This window comes from Chaetodon trifascialis, chromosome 15 (genome assembly GCF_039877785.1).
Source record: "Chaetodon trifascialis isolate fChaTrf1 chromosome 15, fChaTrf1.hap1, whole genome shotgun sequence".
In the NCBI taxonomy this organism is placed as follows: domain Eukaryota; kingdom Metazoa; phylum Chordata; class Actinopteri; order Chaetodontiformes; family Chaetodontidae; genus Chaetodon; species Chaetodon trifascialis.
In genome coordinates, this window is record NC_092070.1 from 17,428,843 (window position 1) to 17,452,156 (window position 23,314).

At 43.2% G+C, this 23,314-nt stretch overlaps 3 protein-coding genes across 3 annotated transcripts; 1 reads left to right on the forward strand and 2 right to left on the reverse strand.

The window, feature by feature from the left end:
- Positions 1-124: 124 nt before the first annotated feature.
- On the reverse strand, positions 125-5,357 carry LOC139343228 (medium-chain acyl-CoA ligase ACSF2, mitochondrial-like). Its single transcript, XM_070980729.1, has 16 exons — positions 5,260-5,357; positions 3,575-3,770; positions 3,089-3,217; positions 2,734-2,787; positions 2,462-2,580; positions 2,147-2,309; positions 1,950-2,045; positions 1,719-1,870; positions 1,535-1,626; positions 1,356-1,432; positions 1,160-1,267; positions 928-1,079; positions 704-845; positions 442-552; positions 283-351; positions 125-181 (listed from the first exon to the last, which is right to left on the reverse strand). The coding sequence occupies exons 1-16, from the start codon at positions 5,355-5,357 to the stop codon at positions 125-127; spliced, it is 1,815 nt and encodes a 604-aa protein (XP_070836830.1).
- A 919-nt stretch (positions 5,358-6,276) lies between these two features.
- slc16a5b (solute carrier family 16 member 5b) lies at positions 6,277-12,066 on the reverse strand. Its single transcript, XM_070981509.1, has 5 exons — positions 11,929-12,066; positions 10,727-11,185; positions 9,141-9,281; positions 8,224-9,060; positions 6,277-6,851 (listed from the first exon to the last, which is right to left on the reverse strand). Exons 2-5 carry the CDS (start codon positions 11,145-11,147, stop codon positions 6,598-6,600), a joined length of 1,653 nt encoding a protein of 550 aa, XP_070837610.1. The 5' UTR covers positions 11,148-11,185; positions 11,929-12,066; the 3' UTR covers positions 6,277-6,597.
- Positions 12,067-13,107: 1,041 nt separating this feature from the next.
- atp5pd (ATP synthase peripheral stalk subunit d) lies at positions 13,108-15,134 on the forward strand. Its single transcript, XM_070981297.1, has 6 exons — positions 13,108-13,144; positions 13,664-13,802; positions 14,143-14,239; positions 14,335-14,406; positions 14,593-14,655; positions 14,813-15,134. The coding sequence occupies exons 2-6, from the start codon at positions 13,681-13,683 to the stop codon at positions 14,942-14,944; spliced, it is 486 nt and encodes a 161-aa protein (XP_070837398.1). The 5' UTR covers positions 13,108-13,144; positions 13,664-13,680; the 3' UTR covers positions 14,945-15,134.
- The last annotated feature ends 8,180 nt before the right edge of the window (positions 15,135-23,314 follow it).

Here is a 23,314-nt window from a genome sequence, read left to right on the forward strand (position 1 = left end):
GGCTTGAAGATGATTTAAACTCCTTGTGCTTTTATATGACGTATATTGTATATTCAACATTAAACAACAGAGTAAATTCAAAGTAATTAAAAGTCCAGCGGCTGATCGGTTGCATCGTCCCAGCTCAGCTCTCAGTAAAGAGGTACTTCTCCATTCTCTCCTTTAAAACGTTCTTCTTGACCTAGAAAAACAGAAGGCAGCGAACGTCTCAGTCTCATTATATTTATCAGCCATAAATCATTTTTATAGCTCAGGTGTGATGGTGTTAGAGCAGTATTTTACCTTTCTGGAGGCTGTCAGAGGGTAGCTGTCTACAAAGAACACATTGTGTGGGATCTTGAAGTGAGATATCTAGAGAAAGAAAAACAAATATGAGTCCACAGTCTGTACAGCTGCGCTCTGATTTGGGCATGTTGAGCTTTATTGATCACCTCCTCTCACCTGGCCCTTGCAGAATGCTTTTATCTCCTCTGCACTGGAGGTCTGGCCCTCCTTCAACCTGATGCAGGCACACACCTGCTCGCCCAGCCTCTCATCTTTCAGTCCGACCACCTGGGAAACAAACAGAGAAGCAGAACAGTTCTCATGAAATGCATTTTTTGTTTTCACCGAAAGGAGCATCTGTAATTGTCCTCTTACAAAGAGACAAAAAGTATGGCTTCAAGGTGAATCTTTGCTGCCCCCCAGTGGATCTAAGCCTCACCTGCACCTCCTGCACTTTGGGATGGGTGCAGAGGAATTGCTCTATCTCAGCGGGGTAGATGTTCTCCCCTCCTCGGATGATCATGTCCTTTGAGCGTCCTGCGATGCTGCAGTATCCCAGACTGTTCAGAGTGGCTATGTCACTGCGAAGAGGACAATCCCACCTGAGCGTCAGTCCCTGAAACATGCCCCTTTAGACAAGCACTCAGCAAGCTCTGCACATACCCAGTCTTGTACCATCGGGCTTCAGAGATAGCCTCACTGGTTTTCTCAGGATCATCCCAGTATCCAAGCATCACACAGTTGCCTCTGATCATCATCTCTCCTTGGGTCCCCACAGGGACGATCTCGCCCGTGGCGGGGTCCACCACTTTAGCCTGCAGTAAAGAGGCAGACTCAGAGGCATTAGTCACTGCTGGTGTGGTGATGTGTAGATAAAGGTTTGTACAAAATCTACCTCAGTGTGACCCAAGATACATCCAACGGTATGTAGCTGCAGGTCGTCGTTGTCTTGCGGGAATCCCAAGAATGTAACCGGGCTGTTCTCGGTGGTTCCATACGCGACCTGTTCAGGCAAAATGTACATGCTGGACAAAGCTATACTCTTTTTATATGGCGTCATTTGAAAGGGTATAGGAGATGTAACCACTCACTGTCATGTCTTTTATGTTCATCTCTGTTTTCAGTTTTCTCAGGATCTCAGGAGGGCACATATCTCCTCCCATTACACCTGAGACACAGCAGCACAAGGACGATGACCCCTCAGATGCTTGTCAAACATCACAACGAATTCATCACACATTAACCGACTTTAACTCTTCAAATCTCTCACCAGCTTCAACTGACGACAAATCATACTGGTGTAAATCTTGTTGGCTAAGCATGTCTGCGAACATCGTGGGAGTGCCGTAGACGAAGTTGCACCTCGAGCGGAAAAACAACGTGAATGCTAATCAGTGAAAGTGCACAACGTTGTATATTTTGAAGTCGTTTTGGTGATGAGCAGGTGGCCATACTTCTCACTCTGAATGGCTTGTAGGTTGGCTCGACTGTTGTAGCCGGTGGAAGGGAAGATCAGCGTGATACCATGCAAAGCCATGTTCATCCCTCCGATCACAGAGCCAAAGCAGTGGTGCATGGGTACAGGCACGCACACTCGCACCTGAGGCTGATGGGAAAATGGATAATATGATTGCTTACGTTCTCACTGCTTGTGTTTCTTTGAATCGAGACAAATATGGACTTACTCGCCATCTGTAACCCAATCGGAGACCCACAAAGTAGGCGTTATTTACAATATTGTGGTGGGAAAGAGTGGCCCCCTTTGGGTTCCCCGTAGTCCCCTGGAACAAACAAAACAAGCAAGATGATCTGAATCATTGTTAGATCTGCGTGACTTCATAATGTCAGTCCAAGTGGCACGTGTGCCGGTGTAGGAGGTTACTGATGTGAACTGGATGTTGATGGGTTCGTCGAAGGACAGCTTGCTCTGGAGATCCATCAGCTCTTTGTGGTGCCGACTCTCCCCAGCCTGCATCACATCCTCTACGTGGAGCATCCCTGGCTGCCTGCTGTCTGTCACGATCACCATACGCAGGTCCGGCAACCTTTGAGAGGCAAGACAGGATCTTTACATTCATCCACAAAACCATTTATTAAAGATGGCGTCCTCTGTGAAGCGTTTTCAGTCTCACTCCCATGATGACTGCAGAGGACGACCATGCATTAAATCTGACATTTGGCATTGGCTCTGTCAGACCTGGAGCTTTTGATCATGCCGGCTGCGGTCGTGTTGATCTCTGGGCAGATCTCCCTCAGCATCTCGCAGAAATGTTGTGTTTTAAAGCGGGCAGGGCAGACGACAGCTTTACACTGGACCTGCATGTGACAAATCGCCTCTGTTGGATTTGTAGTCTTACAGAGTTGTGAGTAAGAATAATTTTTACTGTGGACACACAAAATGTTTTACTTTACTTTAGTGGTACAATAACTATGTGGCTATGTGAGTAGGCTAATGTCTGGTAACTGAACCTTCTTTAGAGTAAAGTCCACTTCCTTGGCCTGATAGGCTGCGTTTAGAGACACCTGCAGGGATAAGAACAGTTCATCAATCATCAATCAAGCGCATTTAAACCGTCTCTCACCACACAAAAAATATATTCTGTTCTTACATGGCTTTTACTGTATAGTACCATACTGAACATGGAAATGAATAGCTATGAGTAGATAGAAATAGCCTGGTAAACAGAGTGTAACACTATAAAAGCTTCTTGAAAGGGTCCAATGTCCTGCTCACTGACACTTCCCTAACACAAATCAGGACTGGCCGTCTGACCATGAGGCTCCTCTCTAGATGTAATCTGTTATCAACAGCTGCCAAACTGACCAGTATAATTCCAGCCTTGGCTGAAGCAAACTGGAAAAGGATCCACTCGTATGTGTTGGGTCCCCAAACTCCCAGTCGGTCGTCCCTCTTCAGGCCCAAAGCAAGCAGACCTGCCGCCACTTTATTGACCTGCACCAGTGAATGTCAAAAAAAATATTAGATAATTCTTCACCACCAGCAGAATAAATTCTGGCATTTTGCAGCATAGCGTTCTAGATTTTTAGATACAATTTAATTATTTTGATTGAGGGAAGCGTGGTGATGATTTCTCCAAAAGAGGATAAGCAATTAATGTCAATGACAAACCAGACTAATAGTTTAGTGAAAGAAAAGGTACAAACAAGTTAGATTTAGCAGTGATTTGACAACCTGATCTCACCAATGAGCTTCCTGAAACTGTCTATTTGTTGTTGAAATAAGAGACAAGCTGTTTTGGACTTGATTGATGCATGAAGGTTCCTGAAGGCAAAAAGATTTGAGACTCACATCCTGCTGAAACTGCGCAAAGGTTTTCCGGACGCCGTCCTCCAGGAAGACCACAGCTTCACGGTCGGGCCAGCGCTGGACTGTGGAGTCCAGGCACTGGCCTACTGTCAGGGGGAGCAAAGAGACGGAGGAGGTGCCGTGGACATAGCTGCTGGTCAGAGTGGGGATGCGAGGAGGACTGTCGACATTGAGTGACCTGGAACAGCACAGGGGTTAAATACGGAATAATTTCAGCATGATAACGCTAATTACTGCACATTTTGAGGAAAATGCTCAAAGTACATATCACAAAATACAAGAGGCTGTTTAAACTATGAACCTTGGATAAACACACAACATGCCAACAAAATCAGGCTCAGTCGAAGTCTTAATGGCCAAGAAAAATCAAAGCATGGGTTGCACAAAAACTAGCTTTGAGGAGCCATTGTTTCAGAGCGCTGATACGACCCTCAAACCAAACAGTGGAAAAACACTGAGCTCATATCACTGACAGACATAATAGTCATTGTTAGTGCTTGAATGCATTTGGGCCAAAAAGGACACTTTTTAATATTATGCTTAATATTTTTTATCAATAGAATATCAGGAATTGGTTTTGGATTATGTGAGCTCATTGGGTTTTTTTTTTTCTTTTTTATAGGAAAGGTATTACTCCCCAAACTTTCCACTATGTTTACTCATAAAAATATGTGTTCAGCTGAATTTATATTCAGTGTTGACCCTATAATCCACATACAATCCTTCCATCCATCCATCCATTTTCTATACGATAGGGCTGGAGCCTATCCCAGCTGTCAACAGGCGAGAGGCGGGGTACACCCTGGGTCGGTCGCCGGTCCATCGCAGGGCAACATATACAAACAAACAAACAACCATTCACACTCACGGGCAATTTTAGAGTCACCAGTAAACCTAATGAGCATGTTTTTGGTGTGTGGGAGGAAGCCAGAGTACCCGGAGAGAACCCACGCATGCACGGGAAGAACATGCAAACTTCGCACAGAAAGGCCCCGCTCGGGGATCGAACCGGCGACCTTCTTGCTGTGAGGCACGCGCACTACCTGCTGCTCCTTTCGTCAAAAGCATTCAAAGTCACCGCATTTGTGTTTTTCACTGGACGGGAAGAGCATGAAAATATAACTAACTAACTAAAGTAGTAAAAAGTAAAATATTTGCTTCTGAGGTGTAAAGTCACATAAAATGGAAATACTCAAGCAAAGTATAACTACCTTGAATTTCACCGCTGACTACACCTACTATGTGAGAAAAATACCACAAAACGTGACCTTTAAATCAAACATCATATGAAAAAAACAAACATTTTTTTTATTATTCTTTATTCATTTTAAGAAATTTATTATATTTCTTTTTATATATTAAATACATAATACATATTTTTGGTCTGTAGAAAACATCTCTAAGCCTTAGAATTGAAATTGAAATTGAATGTTCACACAAAGAGAAATCATTGCCTTTAGGATGCCCGTCCAGGTTAACCATTGGAGACAAGGTGGCCAATGTTTTTAATGATTGACTTGAATTCAGATATGTCAAAAATGTCCTTTTCAGCTCATTTAAAAGCCTGTGTTTTCTATATTTGCAGTGAAATGATTACAGACTTTAATGGAACGCAGACATCTTAGTAAATGAGTGACACCAGGTTCCCATAAAGAAAATAAACTTACCGAAACCACTGGAGCAAACTTGTGCTACATAATTTCCAAGTCTTGCGTTTGAGCAACGCCTTGGAGCTTAGCAGCGAGGAAGAAATCAGCGCTGACATTGGTAAGAAATCAGTCAATCTGTCTGAACACTGGTTTGAAGACACTGGGGCTTGACAAAACCTCAGCTGCTTCCTGACCACTAATCTTCACTTTGGTTGGATGGCATCACTGCAGATGTAATCTTTAACCTCCACCCATCCTCATTGGCTGAGAGGTAAAGATGCATTCGCCATTTGGTACAATGAATCGCACCCTAAACTTCCCCCTTCATCCTGTTTCCCTCACTGAATGTCCTTTTGTCCTCTTTCTCACTTTAATGAGAAAGGGCCTTTTGCAATTCATAGACTGATTCCTGGGATTAGTAAATCATCTAATTCCTGTGAAAGCAAAGGATGTATAATGTCTGCAGCTCAAAAAAGCAAGAGGCAAGGAGCTGCTAACAAGCATGAGCCAGTGAGAGGAAAAGAGCCGACACCACACTCGCTTTATAGAAAAATACAGCTCATTAAAGTCATTAAAACAGAGACGGCTAAGAAATGGACACAAAAACAACAACACAAGCTAAAATATATTTCATAACATATGTAAGCATTGCTTAATGTTGCATAATATCTGCAATGTAGGCACAAAAAAAAGGTTTGCCCCAGAATATTGCTCTTTTTTTTTGATACAGAAAGAGAAATTCTGTGTTGTTATATAAAAATACTGTGTAATCCTGCTCAACACACACACATATTTTACCACCTCTCCCCACAACAGTTAATATGCGTTTATAACGTCTATATTTTGATTATTTTGGTTACTTTCATTTGCAGTAATACCTGTCAACAGATAAATACTGAAAGTTTGAAGATTTCCAGTATCTACGCTACAAATGTTGCAATGACCAGCGCTTCGCATGACAGAGCCTGCAGTGCCACCTACAGGCCAAAGGATGCTCTTCCTGTAAATGAACAGGAGGGAGAACACCACTTATTACTTACAGATTTATTTTATTACAGAAACCAAATATAAAACATCGAGTATGGGGCCAGAGATAACTAATAACAATTTGAATAAAACAACTCATACAAACCACCAAACTTGTAAATTTGTAAACTGTCACACAGTAAAAAGGTGAATTTATGCAATATTAATACAATTACAGCGTAGAATGTCCATAAAATGTTCAGCACTACTGAGTTCATCTGAATCCTTTCCCATTAAAAATAGTATCACCTAAAAATTCAGAAAGATTTTATCTTTAAATTGCCGAATACAAATTCCATACCCTTCCTGAACATTACTTGTGTTCTTAGATCACACACTTGTTACATAGACCGTGTTTTCTGATGTTCTTCCCTTTGAGGCGGCACACTGGCAGTCAGTGGCCAGGATCACAACAGGCTTCTGATAGAGATCTGGCGCCTTCTGCAGGCTCTTCTTCTTCTCCTCATCTTGTTTTCTGTCCAGGAAGTAGAAGGACCCCGAGATGAAGAGGCTGCCAGAGACTACGCACACGCAGCACGCGTAGAAGACACACGAATACTGGCCTGTGTGGTCCACCATCATGCCTGACAAATACAAAGTGAGCGTAAAGGGATGGACGGATCTAAAGCTGACCATAGTCACATCATGAATTTCTCTTGAAATTAACAATAAACAGTACTTTGTTAATTCCCCATATATTATCTCATTAGTGTCTATTTAATATGCCTCAAAGTTAGACTTAAATCCATTTTTATTCTGTAGATGAATTGTTAGAAAATCTTATTCCACCTCCTCACATCAGCTTTGGTACTTCTCATGAATAATCTGTACTATTATATCACTCCTGATAGCATCATTAAACATTATTTCTGCTGGGAGGTCAGCTTAAACTTTGATTTAGTTGTGAAATACTTGTTTTCTCCCAAACAGAGCAGAGGTCAATTACCGGACCTTGCCTGAATGTGTGCCACTGTCACTATTTGATGATTTGGAAACTTTGGCACATGGAATTTCTTAATGGTCGGTACTTTGGTCCCCAGCTCTACATGTTGAAATGCACTTGTTTTTTTTTTTGGTGAATAATGTAGACTGCTTCACATTTTTACTTTCAGCCGATCGAAGGAACACGTGAACAGGCCGGATGGACTGGGTTTCTGGGAGAGCAGAGCTGACTCACTGAGCTACACACTGAAGTAAAGAAGCAGTCCTCCACCACTGATCCTCGCCTCAGTGTGGAGTTTGTGGAGGATGGCACACGATGAGCCGCGCGGCTCCTGTTCTATTAAAGAACGAATGGAAATTTCCAGATATAACAAATTAAAAGGCTTGGCAACCACTGCACTTAAGGACTCAAAACAAACACCCCCTGTGTGCAGTAGCTCTGCAATAAAAACTGCCTTATTTGAAATGTTCTGTTATTTTTCTGGCTGTTTCAATGCAATGGAAAAGAACTATTCTGACCTTAGTCGACTTTGATTTAAACATTTTTATTGCCTGTTGTCCCATCTGTCCATGCTTTGGTTTATGACCACGAACATGCAAAAGCAATTCTCCTCAGCACATCCTCTCCGCTGTACTTGTGTTTAGTGCTAATTATTATATGATAAACTAAGATGTCACCGTTACAAGCTCTGTAATCACTCAGCTACCAGGGTGTTACTTTTGTAGTCATCTTTTATAGTTCTTTGGCCTATATGGACCCCTCATCCCTTCGCCCCTGTGTCATTCAGGCTCATTCAATGCATAACTCAATGTATTGGACATATTGAAAATTCGGCCATATTATGGCACTAGATGAAATGTCAGAGATCATTTGGATCCTCTGGGGATCATAGCAGTGCAACTGATTGTTCTTGAGATATTTCAGTCCACTAAAGCAGTGAACAGGTTGACTTCGCCGTACCTAGAGGTGTCACTATCGTGGCATAGGCCACATGAATGAGTGTGTGTCTGTACCTGCTAGGGGCGGCCCGCTTAGCATTGCTCCACTTTGCAGCAAGCAGAGAAGTCCGAGAGCTGAGGGGAAGCGGCTCATCTCCACCGTGCCCATCAGCACAGTGTAGACCAGCGAGCCTCCCACGCTCGTAGACAGGCCGAAGATCACCACGTACACCAGGAGAGCTGTGAAGGAGGCCGACGCTCCACAGATGCAGTTACCCAGCCCATTCAAAAGCATAGCTCCAGCAAACACGTACACAAAACTCTTGCCTCTGAAGCGTGGCAGACCCAAGACAAGGGCAGCCGTAGGTCGCACTGCGGTGTTCACCAGGCCCAGGACGGACATCAGGAAGGCAGCATGGTCTATTCCCACATTGTGGTGAGTAGCATAAGGCACCAGGTAGACCAGAGGCACCAGACACCCCAGTGTCATCCAGGTCACACCCACAGCAAAGGTACGGTAGCGAGCGTTACTCACAAACAGGTCAAAGGCCATATGTCTGTGTAGGAATGCTAAAAAGGTCTTTATACGTTCTGTTATCCCTTTCGTGTCCTGCTGCAGAGAAAGGTTGTTTGGCTTATCCGAAACCTGCGAGTGTCTGGGTTTCTTTGGTCCTGATGCAATGGGCCTCATCACTGCCCCACATACACAGCAGTTTAGCTGCACCCCGCCCAGAATCAGGAAGCTGCCACGCCAGCCAAAATGACTGAGCAGGGCATTGGCAATCAGGGGTAAACTGCTCATGCCCACAGCCGTGCCGGTGGATGCCAGGGCGTTAGCAAAGACACGGCGTCGCACAAAGTAGTGGCCCATGGCAGTCATTGACGGCTGGAAAGAAAGGCAGAATCCCAATCCTGCGGAGGAGAGAACAGAGAGTCTGATGAGCCTTCATGGTGGTGGACGAGTGGAAGGGTGGGTTTGTGCACCTCCTCACCTGTGATGGCACTAGTGATGTAAATGTCAGTGATGGTTCTGGCCAGGGAGGAAACTGCCAGGCCCAGTCCACTTAAAAGCCCGCCCACCATCACTGTTGCCCGACAACCGAAACGCTCCACTAACATGCTGCATAAAGGACCTGGGGAGAAATGGGGGAGAAAGGTTTCAAATACAATGCAGAGAAGAGTGTGCCATCTTTTTCATTCACAGAGAACTACACAGTAAAACAACATCCCTATTAGCACAACAAATCAACTCTATTATTTTTGAACAGTGAGGCCTCACAAAAAAACGGACCAAAAACAGGGCCAAATTAATTTCCTCTTGTCTCTGATGGACCCTCAAAAGCACAAAAACACAGCTGATGGCTGCTTTCTTCTCTTGCCAAAATGTGGAAAATCAGCTGCAAAAATTAATTAGAAAACTCCATTTCCTGACTCACCAAACCAGACTAATGCCAAATGCATTACTTAAGCACAGACTTATCAAATAAAGTCGACATCTAAATCAGCTTAGTGGGCCTTTTCAGCTCTTTGATGTCCCACCTCCATTCGTCAGGCCTCATGACTCCTTTTCCACTCTGATACAGATGTATAACAGATCTCAGGCTGTTAACGACTTGTATTTAATACTTAGTGCACACTGCACCAATCAGCCATATCCATGAAAAACCATAAATCAAACATAATATACAAGAATTTGGGGAAATGGCAGGAATCACAAGCAGATTGTGTTTCAGTATGCTCATATATCGAGGATCCAGCCTCTGGTGCTTCACACAAGAAGCATTAATACACAAATCATATCATCTACAGGACGGAGACAAGCAAGGCCAAACTCTTCACTCATGCACATGTGAGAAAACCTAATTCTCCTACAGAGTGCATTCATGCTCCATAGAAGATGAACTCTTCTGTTTTTCCACACGTGCTTTATGCCAAAATCCAAGTGGAAACATCACCTTTGCACACACAATATCTCAAAATTTGATTGGCAGATTGTCATGAAAATGGTGCCAAGAGGATAAACCGTTTGGATAAAACAGCCCCTCTGGCATTTTCAGAGTCAAACTCCGCCTCTGTAGCCTCACTCCTGGATAGGCTGTATGAATAATGAAATCATTAGGTGTAGGTACACGTTTGAGTGTAAGCACTGCTGCTTCTAGGGGTCACAAGTGAAGCTCTAGCTAGTCTTCTTTAACACATTTGCACACTGAACTTGTTCTCAACATATTACCCAGAAGAAATATTTACACTCCGATAGAGGGACGTAATCAGACGGAAGACAAATAAACTCTACTGCACAAGAACAATGGGCTCCTGGCTGAAGTCTGACCCTGAACTAATCGCGACCGCAGCCTGACTCATTGTTGCCTTCCTCAATAAGAACTTACAAGATGAAGTACATTAAATATGTATTTCTACATCACCTTTTGTCTGATTCTTACAAACTTTGGAGAAATTAAAACGATTCATTCCAACTGGAAATATCACCCTCTGCTAATGTGCACAGGAGAGGAGAGATAAAGGTGACAGGTATCTCTTCATGTATGTTCAGTTAATGTGGGATGTACCGTGTCCCTACCTCCAGCATGCAGCACGGCGGCCATGATGGCCGGCACCCAGGAGGTCTCTGTGTTGCTGGTGTTGAACTCTGTTTGAAGGTCTGTGTAGAAGATACCGATGCATGAGGGGAAGGCCAGCGTTAGACACAGAACCAACATGGTGGCTACCAGCACCACCCATCCCCAGCCTCCGTCGGGTGCAGCCAGATGGTTCTTTTCAGTAGAGCCACCCACCTGCATGGCATCAGCGGGACAGGAGGTGAGCTCCTGCTCCTCTTCCCCTTGGTCTTCCTCCTCTGAGTTGCTGTGTTGTACTCCTGGCTCTGCGAGCCACTTATCCTCTTCTTTAACACACTGGGCACCATTTATGCTTTCCCTCCAGGGTGAAGCATTATCTGTGTGGCTGTGCCTGTTTCTCATGTCCTCAACCGCCTGAATCATTTTGCCCACTGCTGCTGTTTGTGCTGTTAGAGGCTGAGCTGTGGGCAGGATTTAAAAAATACTGAGGTCATGAGGGAGTGCAATGTCCTTTTTGTATTTGTGCCTAAACTAGTTCAAGATACAGTATTGAGTGTAAAACGTATCATATTTAGCCTTTAAAAAGGTCTAACTTGTTTGTAATTGTAGGACTTAAATCTCTCAGGTTGCTAAATTTCCTCAGTGTCCTCATTGGTAGCTACAAGGCCCTGAAAAGAGGGACAAATACACTGGTCCAACAGGATGGTATGAGAGCTGGTCCAGCATTTAAAGATGAAGGGTTCTTGTTTCAAGGCTCAGTACAATCATGTTTGTCTGGTTGTGATTTCCACAGGTCATCTAAAACTACGCAGCTGCACAAACACAATCCCATCCGACTAAAAATATTGGAACACATATCATATATCTCTTTTCAGTTGTGACGCTACTGCCTACTATCAGGTTTTAATTAAAGTGTAATAACAACTTATTCCCGTCAGGTCATTCTAGCATTTAGACCCATGTTAACTGTGTAAGTTCTCCCTCCCTTTAAAAGCATGCCTGAATGCAACACCATCTCATGTCAGAAAGCATTCCTTTATAAGAAAGCTTTTATGCATACTTAATATGTTTGCGTTTTTATTTCTTTATTTCTGGTTTTGATTTATTTATTGTTTGCTTCATCTTATCCATGTAAAATATTGAGAGACATTGTTCAGAAAAAAATCTATACAAATAAAGTTTATTATTAGTAGTAGTATCTTACCTTTTAACTCGACTTTCCTCGTCCTTTTCTTTCACTCTTCTCAGTTGGGTCAACAGCTGTTTTTGACATCTAATGGTACCTGAACCTCTCACCGTGTTGACCTTACTGCTTTCAGCCAGCTGCGTCAAGCTGGAGACTGACAGGGAAAGTCATACCGGAAGTGATTTTACAAGTAAAACTATAATAGCCGCAAACACTTGCTGAGACTGAATTCATACCATTTTTCGTGACACTTACCAATCAGCAATACGTACCCTCTACGACACACTGTCATGTGTCTGTATTAGTCTACAAAAATTAGCTCAGAAATTAACTTCTCAATCTTCAGAGATATTAAAAGTGATAGTTACTATTATTTAGAGGTATTAAAAGTTCATAGTACTAATCGTTCTCTAATCTGCATTAATAATATGAACTTTTAGCAAACAATGAGCCCCTGCACCATTTAATGCATTCCCGTAAGCATGCATGTTACGTTTGTGAATGTTTTGGCCCCCTGCATTTCTGTAGTATGACGGTTGGTTGTTTTATTATGAAGGTTTACACCGGAGGTAATAGTAAGGTCTTATTTGCGATTGATCCACATAAACTATATTTATGACCTGTTCTATAACATTTGCGGTCATAAAGCGGAACTTCAACGGTCGTCAATGCACACAAATAAGCATCATGACACATTCGGTTAAATTTTTTTTTTATTTATTTATTTTTTTTTTTTCAAATCTATCAATTAAAAAGAAAAAAAGGACATAATCGTCCATTAGGTTCATTGCTGTGCACCATAAGTCGAATGAGTTCGAGTTATTTCTATGTTTTGACTGTTAAATCTTTAAAAACGTTTGTCAGTGAATATCATGATTATAAGTACACTCTCAGTTAACCGTTAGCGCCACCTAGCGTCCTTAAAACACAAGCGCAATACCACACTTAAATTTCCGGTTAAACTTTCAAAATAAAACAACGAAGAGGGAAAAAGTGCTGCTAAAATTCTGTCATGCGCCAAGGATGAAGGCCCGTCGTTTACAGTTGAAAGATTCATGGACGAGTCATGCTCTGATGAAACGTGATCTGTGCCTAATTTTTTTCACGAACGATGCACACAATCGTTAAACTCACTGACCGGAAGTACACTTACTTTTAAACTAACGCTAGCTAGAGGTCATTTCCGCTCCCGGCCGGCAGTCAACAGTTCCAACGTGTGTTTGTGAAATTAACGGTATGACTTGCCGCTCTATTGTTCAGCTTTATCACAACAAGTAAAGGTGAGATTGAAGCGATGTCATTCGGTTGAAATGTAGCAGATTAATTTACAAAATTAGACTCATGTTAAATCTACTGTTGAATTGAATTGAATTGAATTGAATTGAATTGAATTGAATTGAATTGAATTGAATTGAATTGAATTGAATTGAATTGAAATTAATATTCTGTCTGCCGGAGGTGTAGTTCCGACTTTGCTAATGTTACCTATGTTTTGCTTACAGCACAGTAATTCTCCATCAGTCAGAATGAACCAAATGCTGAAAAATCACATGAGACAAGTGTTGAGGAAGACAGAAACATGATGATTTTGTTATCCATCCAAAGAGGTTCAGACACCGGGCCATAAATCTGAATAATTGTTCAGCCAAATCGGGAAAACACAGAGCAATGTCAACAAAAAGAAGCTAATTTAAGGGGCCAAGCCATTAAAACTGCTTGAGTAAAATATCTTGACTTTTTCTGCCCCCTCCAGCTAACACGCCCCGGATCATGGCTGGCAGGCGAGCTGCACTGAAGGCCGTTGACTGGCTGGCTTTTGCAGAGAGGGTGCCGCCCAACCAGAGGACCATGTTCAACAACCTGAAGACCCGAAGCGACGCCATTTCTGCAAAGTTTGTACTCCGGGTCACACACAATTGCCTTCAAAAATCCTACTCTTCCCCTTAAAGGCGTGGCAGTGATGCTGCACCACAATTTCACCTCTGAATTTAGTTTTGAGTGTGTATTTGTCTGCAAATTTGCTGGCTTTATATGTAATTCATGAGGCATGGTCGCTGCAGTGGGTCGCACAGATGCCTCAAAGCAAGAACCAAGGTTTGATGAGTTGGCAGCTTTAGGTATTTGTCTATATGAGTGCTAGGATAGGCTATAAACAAGTACAGACAACTGCTTTTATTGTGACAGACAACTGCTGACGGCAGGTGTTTGTAACCAGGTGATCTGTGTTCACAGGCTCAGCGCTCTGCCTGAGAAACCTGCCGTCATTGATTGGAGCTACTACAGGTCGGCTGTGGCTAACGCAGGCATGGTGGATGAGTTTGAAAAGAAGGTCAGAGAAGATCAGAAAGTGAACTGTCACCAGCAGGTCTGACGATGCAGTGCGGATTCAAGTGTTCGTAGTATAAACTTTCTGTCTTCTCTCAGTTCAGCACCCTGACGGTTCCTGAGCCCGTCGACGCTCAGACGGCTCTTATCAACGCTCAGGAGGCAGAAGCGGTGAGTGCGGCTGCCTTCATATTTTTCTTGCAGTAAAGGATGTGTGTTTTGTTTTCGATGGTTAATTTCCAATGTGCTGTAAGGTCACAATCAAAGTAGTTTCAACAGACTTTTGTAGTGTACGCAAACTGTATTTAAAAACTCATTCCAAATTTTTCTTTTGATTTTTGTTTTCTTGTCTTCCAGAACAAAACAGCTGCTGCCTACATTGAAGAATCCAAAGCTCGTGTCGCTGAGTTTGAAAAAGAGGTGGGAGCCATAATCACATCACATCCTTTTCCATGAGTGCGAGATATGCACTAACACTACTCTGAAGATGTGCTCCACTGTCTTAATGAACCCGATCCTACAGGAAACATTTATCGAAATCCTCTTTTGTTCTGATCCTCTGCTCTTCCTTTTCCAGCTCGACAATCTCAGGAACATGATTCCCTTCGACCAGATGACCATCGAAGACCTGAATGATGTATTCCCGGAGACAAAGCTGGACAAAGAGAAATATCCTTACTGGCCACACAAACCCATTGCTGATCTGTAAATGCACCACCCTGACTAATTTTGTATTGTGTATCCTCTACTGAGGAAAAGTATGTGTATATAAAAGTCTTGTTTCATCCATTCAGTTTATCAAATGACTGTATGAATGGAGGAAAAATATGATGTCTTTGTTTTGTTTCTCCTCAGTTAGATTTGAGTGACTGGTGAAAGTAAACCCTGAAAATACAGCAGGACTTTCTCGCTTTTTGTCATCAGTAAAACGAGTTCACAGGCCCCGTAAAAACAACCCCACAGACCCCTCACAGGCAAAACAACTGTTATTTTATTACTGGATTTCTTCCTAGGCGTCATGAACTGAACTTGATCTGCTGGACTGTGTTTTCTTTCTAAATTTGGGATGAAATATCGTCCAACACTCACTGAAAAGCCAACCCTTGTGGACACACTGATGGGTTTTTAAGTACACACTCGGCCAAATCACTCTCAGCAGAAAGAAGAGTTTGGTTTCCCTCCCTCTTGGGGTCACTGTTGTCTTTGGGACAGCGACTTGTAGTTGTCACTTTTCTGCATCAGTGGGGCAGAGGCACTCCCCTCGTTGTGTATTTCCTCATGTCTGCAGGTGTGCACGGCCTCACACACTTAATGACGTCTTATAGAGGATGTGTCTCTGTTAGATTCAACCGATTCAAGTCATCCATAAGTGAGTGGACAGCATGTCTGCAGAGCAAATGACCACAGCTCCAGCCCTCTTATTATGCAGTGTCAGTCTTGTTCAGGCTTTGTTATGACTACAGCATGAATCTACATTTCACCACAGCTGGAAATATGAGCGGTCTCTCTGGGATCGGAGGGAGACTAAACATAAAGCTTAATTTCTGTGCTCTCACTGCACTGTTATTATGGCTTTGGTTTGTGGGCTAATACTGTGCATAACTCGGCCCATTGGTGCAGGCATGATTGTCATAAGTAGAAGAGGGTCCTCTCGCCTCAACATTGTCATTGTCTCAGGATTCCCCACACAAAGGCAGGGTATGTCAAGCAGCTGCAAGGGACATTTTGTCCTGCAGGGGGCAGCATATGTCCTATTAAGAGGGACCTGTAAACGTTATGCTAAACTCCCTTTATTTTATGCCGGTGTTTTTCTGAGTTAGCGTTTTGTTGTGTTTTTCAGAGTGGAAAAATGTCCCAGATTCAGACACGACTGTTAAACCCAAAGGGTTTAATAGTCAAAAGCAAAGTAGCCTGAAAGGCCTGAAGGGGCATTTTAGAGGATGAAGATCATTGGTAATTCTTTGCTTTCACCTTAGCTTTCACTTCCTTGGAAAATTAATAAATTCCTTAAATACAAGGTCTGCAAAAGTAAAAACAAATGACTTCTGTTTCCTAAATGCTGAAGGAAAGCTGCTCAATGGAAGTCAGCAAGATGAGTGAAATTCAATCTGGAAAAAAGAGTTGCTTGTTTAGTTTTTGAATAAATTGGTATACCATTGATTTCGTATCACCCCTCCACAAAGCTAGGTGACTTGCTGGAAGAATATCCTGTCTCTCAGTGTCACTCTACACAAAACAGTGGCAAAACAGTGGATCTTACAGTTTCAAATAGGAGGTAAAACTCCTTCCTCACGTAATTTTCTCTGTATTTATGTTCGGACAAGCTTTATAACTGACAGCACAGTGCACAGCTCTCTCTGTCTCTTGAAGATTCCTCTCCTGACATTGATTAAACCCTTAAAAACTCACCTCTGTTCATCAAAATGGCATATTTAGAAGCTTTTCCATGACAGAAAAACTCGTCTTCAAGTGACATGCATGGATTTATGAATATGAAAATAGTCCCCGCTTCTATCTCCACCCACCCCTCTGGTGCATGTCTGCAGCGCATGCACACCTGCTCATCAAACACACAAACCTCTGCTTGTTTTCTGTTTGGCCAGCTACTCTAAACACATATAGGAGTGATTTGGGCATACATGTTCGGACGTGAAACTGATTGCAAAGAAGATGAGCGAATTGTGCAGGGTGGGCCATAAGTAGGTGTATCAGAACAATAATGTATTCCATGTTAATAGATAGCACAAGGCTTTGGCTCAAAGATATTATCAGCCAGCTATGGAAAGTCCCACCCCGCAAGTTGACAGGATTGGTTCCTCAATTATGTTGGTCATTGGTCCAGTTCCAAGGCAGAGAGGCTCAGGCATGGTGCTGACTACTTATTTAACTCCAGATGTGTGTGGTAGCATATAAAAAAAACTAAATATAGACACGTTAACAAGGTTAAAAGCTTCATTTTCATTGGAGTGGGTTGTGAAAGTTCAGTCTAGCTCATGCATCGGTCGATCTCTCCCTGCAACCAATTTAGATAATAATCCAGCCAGATCATTTAAACAAGATGTTATTTCCTTAGATAGAATGAAAGTGTCCCTTTTCTAAGTGAGTGGATGTGTTGGTCTACACAATCCACAGCAGATAATAAACATGAAAGGTAGGATACGGTTTCATTTTTGCATGATTTTAGTAATATACACACCTGTGATGCTTTTAACGACTGCAAACTGTTGCAGGTAAATAATATCAGCATGAAAATGCTTCATAATCAACCAGGTGTGCTCGTCATCTTTCCACAGCATTCTGTTAGTAATTTCTGTTTTTGCGAGGCTACCAGCTGGAAACTGGCAAAGGAGGGCTAACAGAGTTAACTTCTCTAATTAAAAGACCCAGCCGAAATGACTTTAGCCCCTCCAAAACTGAAACCTGAGTAGGCTGAGTAGTGGTCCTCATGAAGAGTACACTAATGTGTTTTGTCAGTCTGAATGACTACACACTTTTGACGCCTACATAGTTCAAGAGCATTGGTCAGTTCAATGTGGAGGATTTTGTCTAATAAACATTTAAGACACGCCAGAATCGTACCAGGAGGAGTGGAGGCTTCTAACATTTTAAGACTTCAGCAGCCTCACATTTTTCAGATAGCAGGGCGAAACAAAATGTCACCGTCAGCACGCCGTGAGGCTCGCTGCCATTCTCTCCCAATCGGACATGCTGTGCATACCACGGCGGAGCGGTGCTAATCCTCCCAAAAATCTACGCATGATGTCATACCAGCGAGCACACGTCTCATGGTTCTGCAGCCGGGTAAGTTTGACGTAGCTGTGGTGCGACAACGCATTCCCAAGACTTGAGAGTGAGATTAAAACCATTGATAGTGGTTTCCCTATCTTTGCTGATAGGGAAGCAAAGAATTGAAACAGGCTGCGAAGCAACGGAGGAGGAATAAATATTCTTTATGTTTAATTAATTTCCCATGTTTGAGGTCTCATTTATCACCAGAAAAGGGCCTGAGTGTTCATTCTCACAATTCTCACAACAAATTTGTAATTTGAAGTCAGTTTTTTACATCCTCGGTGTTAATTAATCAGGCTGACCTTTGACCTTTTGGAGTGCACACAGGTTTCAAGCAGCATAAGAGGGTCTTGAACTCTGATTAAGGGTCACTGACTGTCACCTGTGCCGAGCTACTATGTGAAACAGAAACATGCATGGGCACGCAAGTGTTTGTGTATGTGTGTGCGTGTGTGTGTGTGTGCGTGACCCCCTGCAGCTCTACTTTCCCTGGGCTCAGCCATTCTTTTCCCAGCTGACCCTTCAGCTGTTGGCAGCACTTGTCCACTTGATAACTGTTGCCATAACTCAGGACTCAGCAGACTGGTTTACAACCTGTAATGATTTTAATGAAATCCCGTCGCTCCTGTCTGACTTGTAACCCAGAATCTTATTTTAGAGGATCATACGCAGAGAAATTAAAGTGGCTTTTAATCCAATCAAGCGCAAAAATTCTGCTTTAATGCATGTTTGAGGCCGGGGTGTGCGCTGAGCTGTGCTATGTGTGAGTTGGTGTGTGACAGGCCCTAAATTCCTCCGATGCTCTCCTGAATTCGGCAGTGCTGTTGTTGGCTTGGATTTCCATTTAGCATGTTGAGAAAACATGCTCAAATGATTGAACAGCTTGAGGTGATTTTTTTTTTTTTGGCAAGGTTAACCACAAAACAAACATAATTCTGTGAATGTGATGATTTAATAACAGGAATTCAACCCTCCTTCGCACTGCATGTATTTTCATTTATTTCAAATTGCGTCTTCAGAATAAAGTTGCTATAGTTCAATTCTTATTATTTGATGCAGGTTGAAAAATTCAGTTCAGATAGTTGAAACAGATTTTCCATTGGTGTGACTTAAAGTCCATTTTGCACATAAAGGCGGATTAAAACTTGTGTTGTGTGCTTACAGTGGCCAAACTGTGTCTTCCTCATTGGGAGTAACAGTACGACATTTAGAATTTGTAAATATTTGAGTAGGATCATGAAGGCTCGTGGCTTTAAATTGTGTTAAAAACAGAAATCATCTGCAAATAAAACCTCTGTATGACACATCCACTCCCTCATTTGCTGAGCCCCCCTCCTTCAAGAATCGATCCATCATTCTCTGTCCCAAAACCAAACAGCTCACATCCGCTTCTGTGTGAAAATCTAAGTGTTCGCTTCCTACCTATCCATCACACAACCTATTATGCTCCTCATTTAGACATCCATCAAACGTCACATGTTCAATTACACAATCCATCACGCTCTGCACCCTTGTCCCGCTATTGGCTGATAATCGTTGTCACCCCACAATGCCCAAGATGTATGTTTCCTATAGAGGCTAGAGGGCACGCCCCCGTCTCCTCCAGATTCTAATGTCTGAATTTAGACAGGAACCTTTTTTTTTTTTCTCTTCTCATCCGAAGGCTAGGATACAGGTCAGAGGTCGGAGGGGGTTGGCCTGGTTACCGGGGAGGAGTTCACCAACAAGGCAAAGCCACTGGTGCTCATTGGACTGTGCAAACGGTAGATCTGCTGAGTCTGACAGGCCTGAGAGCAGAGGAGCCCGGGCAGATTGTATTATCACAATCACACAAGAAGCGAATGTCGATGAGTGACAGGTTGTGTAGAGCAAGCAACAACACGCTCATTCACCGCCGAGATGAAGGCAAGAGAGCTGTGGTGGCAGGACTAGCTTTTGTTATTGTGATCAGTGAAAATTTCTGTGACGGTCCTTTCACAATGCATCGTATTGCGTAGGGCTGGGTTATGTTGGAGACATGCAAGTTCGTAGAACGTGTTGTCTGACCACATCGCAAGGCAAAAGTGTTTATAGCTGTTCTGAGCTGGCCGCCATTAAGAGGGGTGAGACACACTAATGGTTTAAATATGGGGGTAACGTGTAGTGTACATTTCCAGTCTCTTGGGGAAGGCATTCATAGTGTTCGGTTGCTCATGTGAAAAGTGCTACATAGTTGTGTAACAAATGAAAAATGAACCCTGGCTCCTTTCTCACCTCTGCACACCTGGCTAGTTGCTGCGTGAAGAGGGTGTGCATGACGGATTGTCAGTATCAGAAAGTTACATGAAGACACAGCCCACCCAAATCCAGCAGTGAAAAGGTCTGGTGGGGGAAGGCGGTTTACGAAACCATTCGACCCTCCGACAAGCCGTTCTGACAAAGTATAGTGGCGCCTTTACTGTGGTGATAATAAGAGAAACTGGAAACAACAGGGGCACTCGCTAACAGAATTATAAGATCATGACATACAAAACCTGATTCCAAGGTCAAGGTCAAGCATCAATACCAAACTCCAAACATCAGTTCTATTGGGATCCTGACATCTCAGAACGAACTTCATCTCTTTGCAACAGACCGCCAATCACCATGGCCTGGTGACATCATGAGAAAGTTGTCCCCCCGTTGACAAGGCCTGCCGTTGCCATGGGGCTCCTGGAAATGGCACTGTGGATCCCAGCAAATGAAGGATGTTGGGGGAGGGGCCGTGAAGGCAAGTAAATAAAAGTACCATTTGCAGTGTGTTTGCTTGACGTCCTCGGAGCCAAATTCTGCTCCGTTATTGGGCTGCTGAGCATTGGGGGGCTCCCAGTAGCTCCTTTGCAGCGGGACCCCCCACTCTGGAGGACATTGGTGTGTTTGCTGAAGGAACAGGGCACCCCGACGCGGCCTCTGGGAGCCATGTGAGCTGACAGCAGTCGCACACATTCACTCATTAAGAAAAGAGGACGGTGTTGGACAAAAGGAAGAGGGAGACAGTCTTGTAGGAGCAGACTGCAGCAGCAAATCACCATTCACAAACAGAAATAATTAGTCATAATACATTCATCAGCCAAGAAAGAGGAATTTACATAATAAAGCTTAGCCGTGTTCTATCACATGCATGGGCTCTATAGGTGTCCATTGCTATTGCTAGCTATTGCTACTGTATGTGTTTGATGGGACATGATCTGAAAAGTCTGCAACTTTAAGAAGAGTGGAACATCAGCTTGACAGGCTCCCATCATCCAAAACTCCAAACCATCTCAGTCGGCGCCTGGTCTACTTCACGCACACTTCTCAGTCGGAGCACACAATTCCCAGCTCCCCTTTGATACCTGATATTTAGACATGCAGGCCCATGCTCTGACCCCACAATCACTTTTTGCTAGGGACACCCAACACCCAAGTCCTTAATCCTGTCACACTGCTTCGGAGGGAGACACGGGGCGAGGGAGGAGGCTGCAAGGAATTTCATGACTGGGAAACTCATGACCCACTGGGGATTAATACGCATTCTGTGAGGTTTCTTTTTGGCTTGTTGACCCTCGCTTCCTGACGTTACTCTGCCTGACTCAAACCATACATGGAATTCTGCATACTTCTGAATTTAATGTTCAATTGAAAATTAAATACGACTAATACTACTTGTTGAGCTACTCAAATACAAAAATGCCTGTGTTGGGCACAATATGGATTTTTAGCCTCACTAGTGAATGTAGCAGGTCTTTCAGTTGGTCCTCAACTATTGGAGTGATTGCTGTTTATTTTGGTACAGATATTCAAGGTCTCCGGGGGATGAATGAAGGCATCCCTTTAACTGTTCATCTAGCATTTGGTGCAAATAACTGCAAAACTGAGCGCTCCCTCCAGCTGTGCTTTGTGTTTAGGGCTAATAAGCTAATACACTAATATTAGCATGTTAACAGCCAAAAGATGGATGCCGTAAACAGTAGGCTACCTGTCCCTGTGAGCGTCAGCATGCCGATATTAGCATGCTAATGTTAGCATTCAGCCTAAGGGTAGGCTACCTGTCCTTGTGAACATGTTAACATGCTGATATTAGCATACTAATGTTAGCATTCAGCATAAAGCATCACTCTACAGCTTCACAGAGCTGCTAACTTGGTTGTAGACACTAAGTCTAAAGTAGGCTTCATGTCTTTCTCTGAACATAGTTTCTCTAATGTGATTTGAATAACAAACACAAGGATGAAACATACAGTTGTTTAGATTTGTCATAAAATATTTTAAACATGCGAGGGCTGCATTACAGAAGTGTGTCGGGGCAGAATTGTGTCAGATGGAGGTGTTAGGACTGCAGCTGCAGAATGAGTTGTGGCTGAGTGTGGGTGGCGGCTATCTGGCTGCTGGGGTGGTGTGTTTATGTGTGCTGGGGTTAGAGCCACGTGCACATTGCACATTGCGGGCAAACACACACACACACACACACACACACACACACACACACACACACACACACAGAAAACCACAGAGACTCTATTGATTCCAGCTAATCAAGGCAGCAGTGCTGGGGGATGCTGCACACGCGTGTGTGTGAAGTCAACACATTCTTCACATTCCTGCACTTAGAGGCATAGAGTATTAGCCACTACACTGAGCTCGCAGGCCTCTTCTCTCTGCCAGCGTCCTCCTGATCTTTAACTCCACTGCCCCGTCTTTCTGACAAGTGACTGTGCACTTTAGTTTTCAACAGTACTTTTGTTTTTTTCTTTCTCCTCTTTAATTCCACCCACGAGATGACCATGCAGTGACTTCTGGCTGAATCACACTTCCAGCACAAAGACTCCTCATACTCATGTCTGGTCTAAACTGGTCTTTCTCAACTGGTGTTACAACTAAATATGACCTCACCCATAAAGTTGCACCCGATTGCATGTGCATATGACAGTAATTGAATGAGCTACACCCAGTGACACTGGAGCCAAGTACTTTTTTTTTGCCTTTATCAAGTAAGTGCAGTATAAGTGACAACAGCCAGTACACAAATTTAATTACAGATAATTGTGACAGCAACACAGAGCCCTTTTTACTTATCAAAAACAATGCTGTAATTGATAAATTAATGTTATCAGTCCGATTGCCTTTTATAATATGGCTTATCATTTATATCATGATCTGTCTCACAGGGGTCTGCCAGCAGTGAAAACTCTTCACCTTTAAGTCTTCACTGATAAAAACCATAAGCCTGCAACTAACAGTTATTGTCACTGTCAATTAATCTGCAGATTACTGATTAATACACGATTGATCA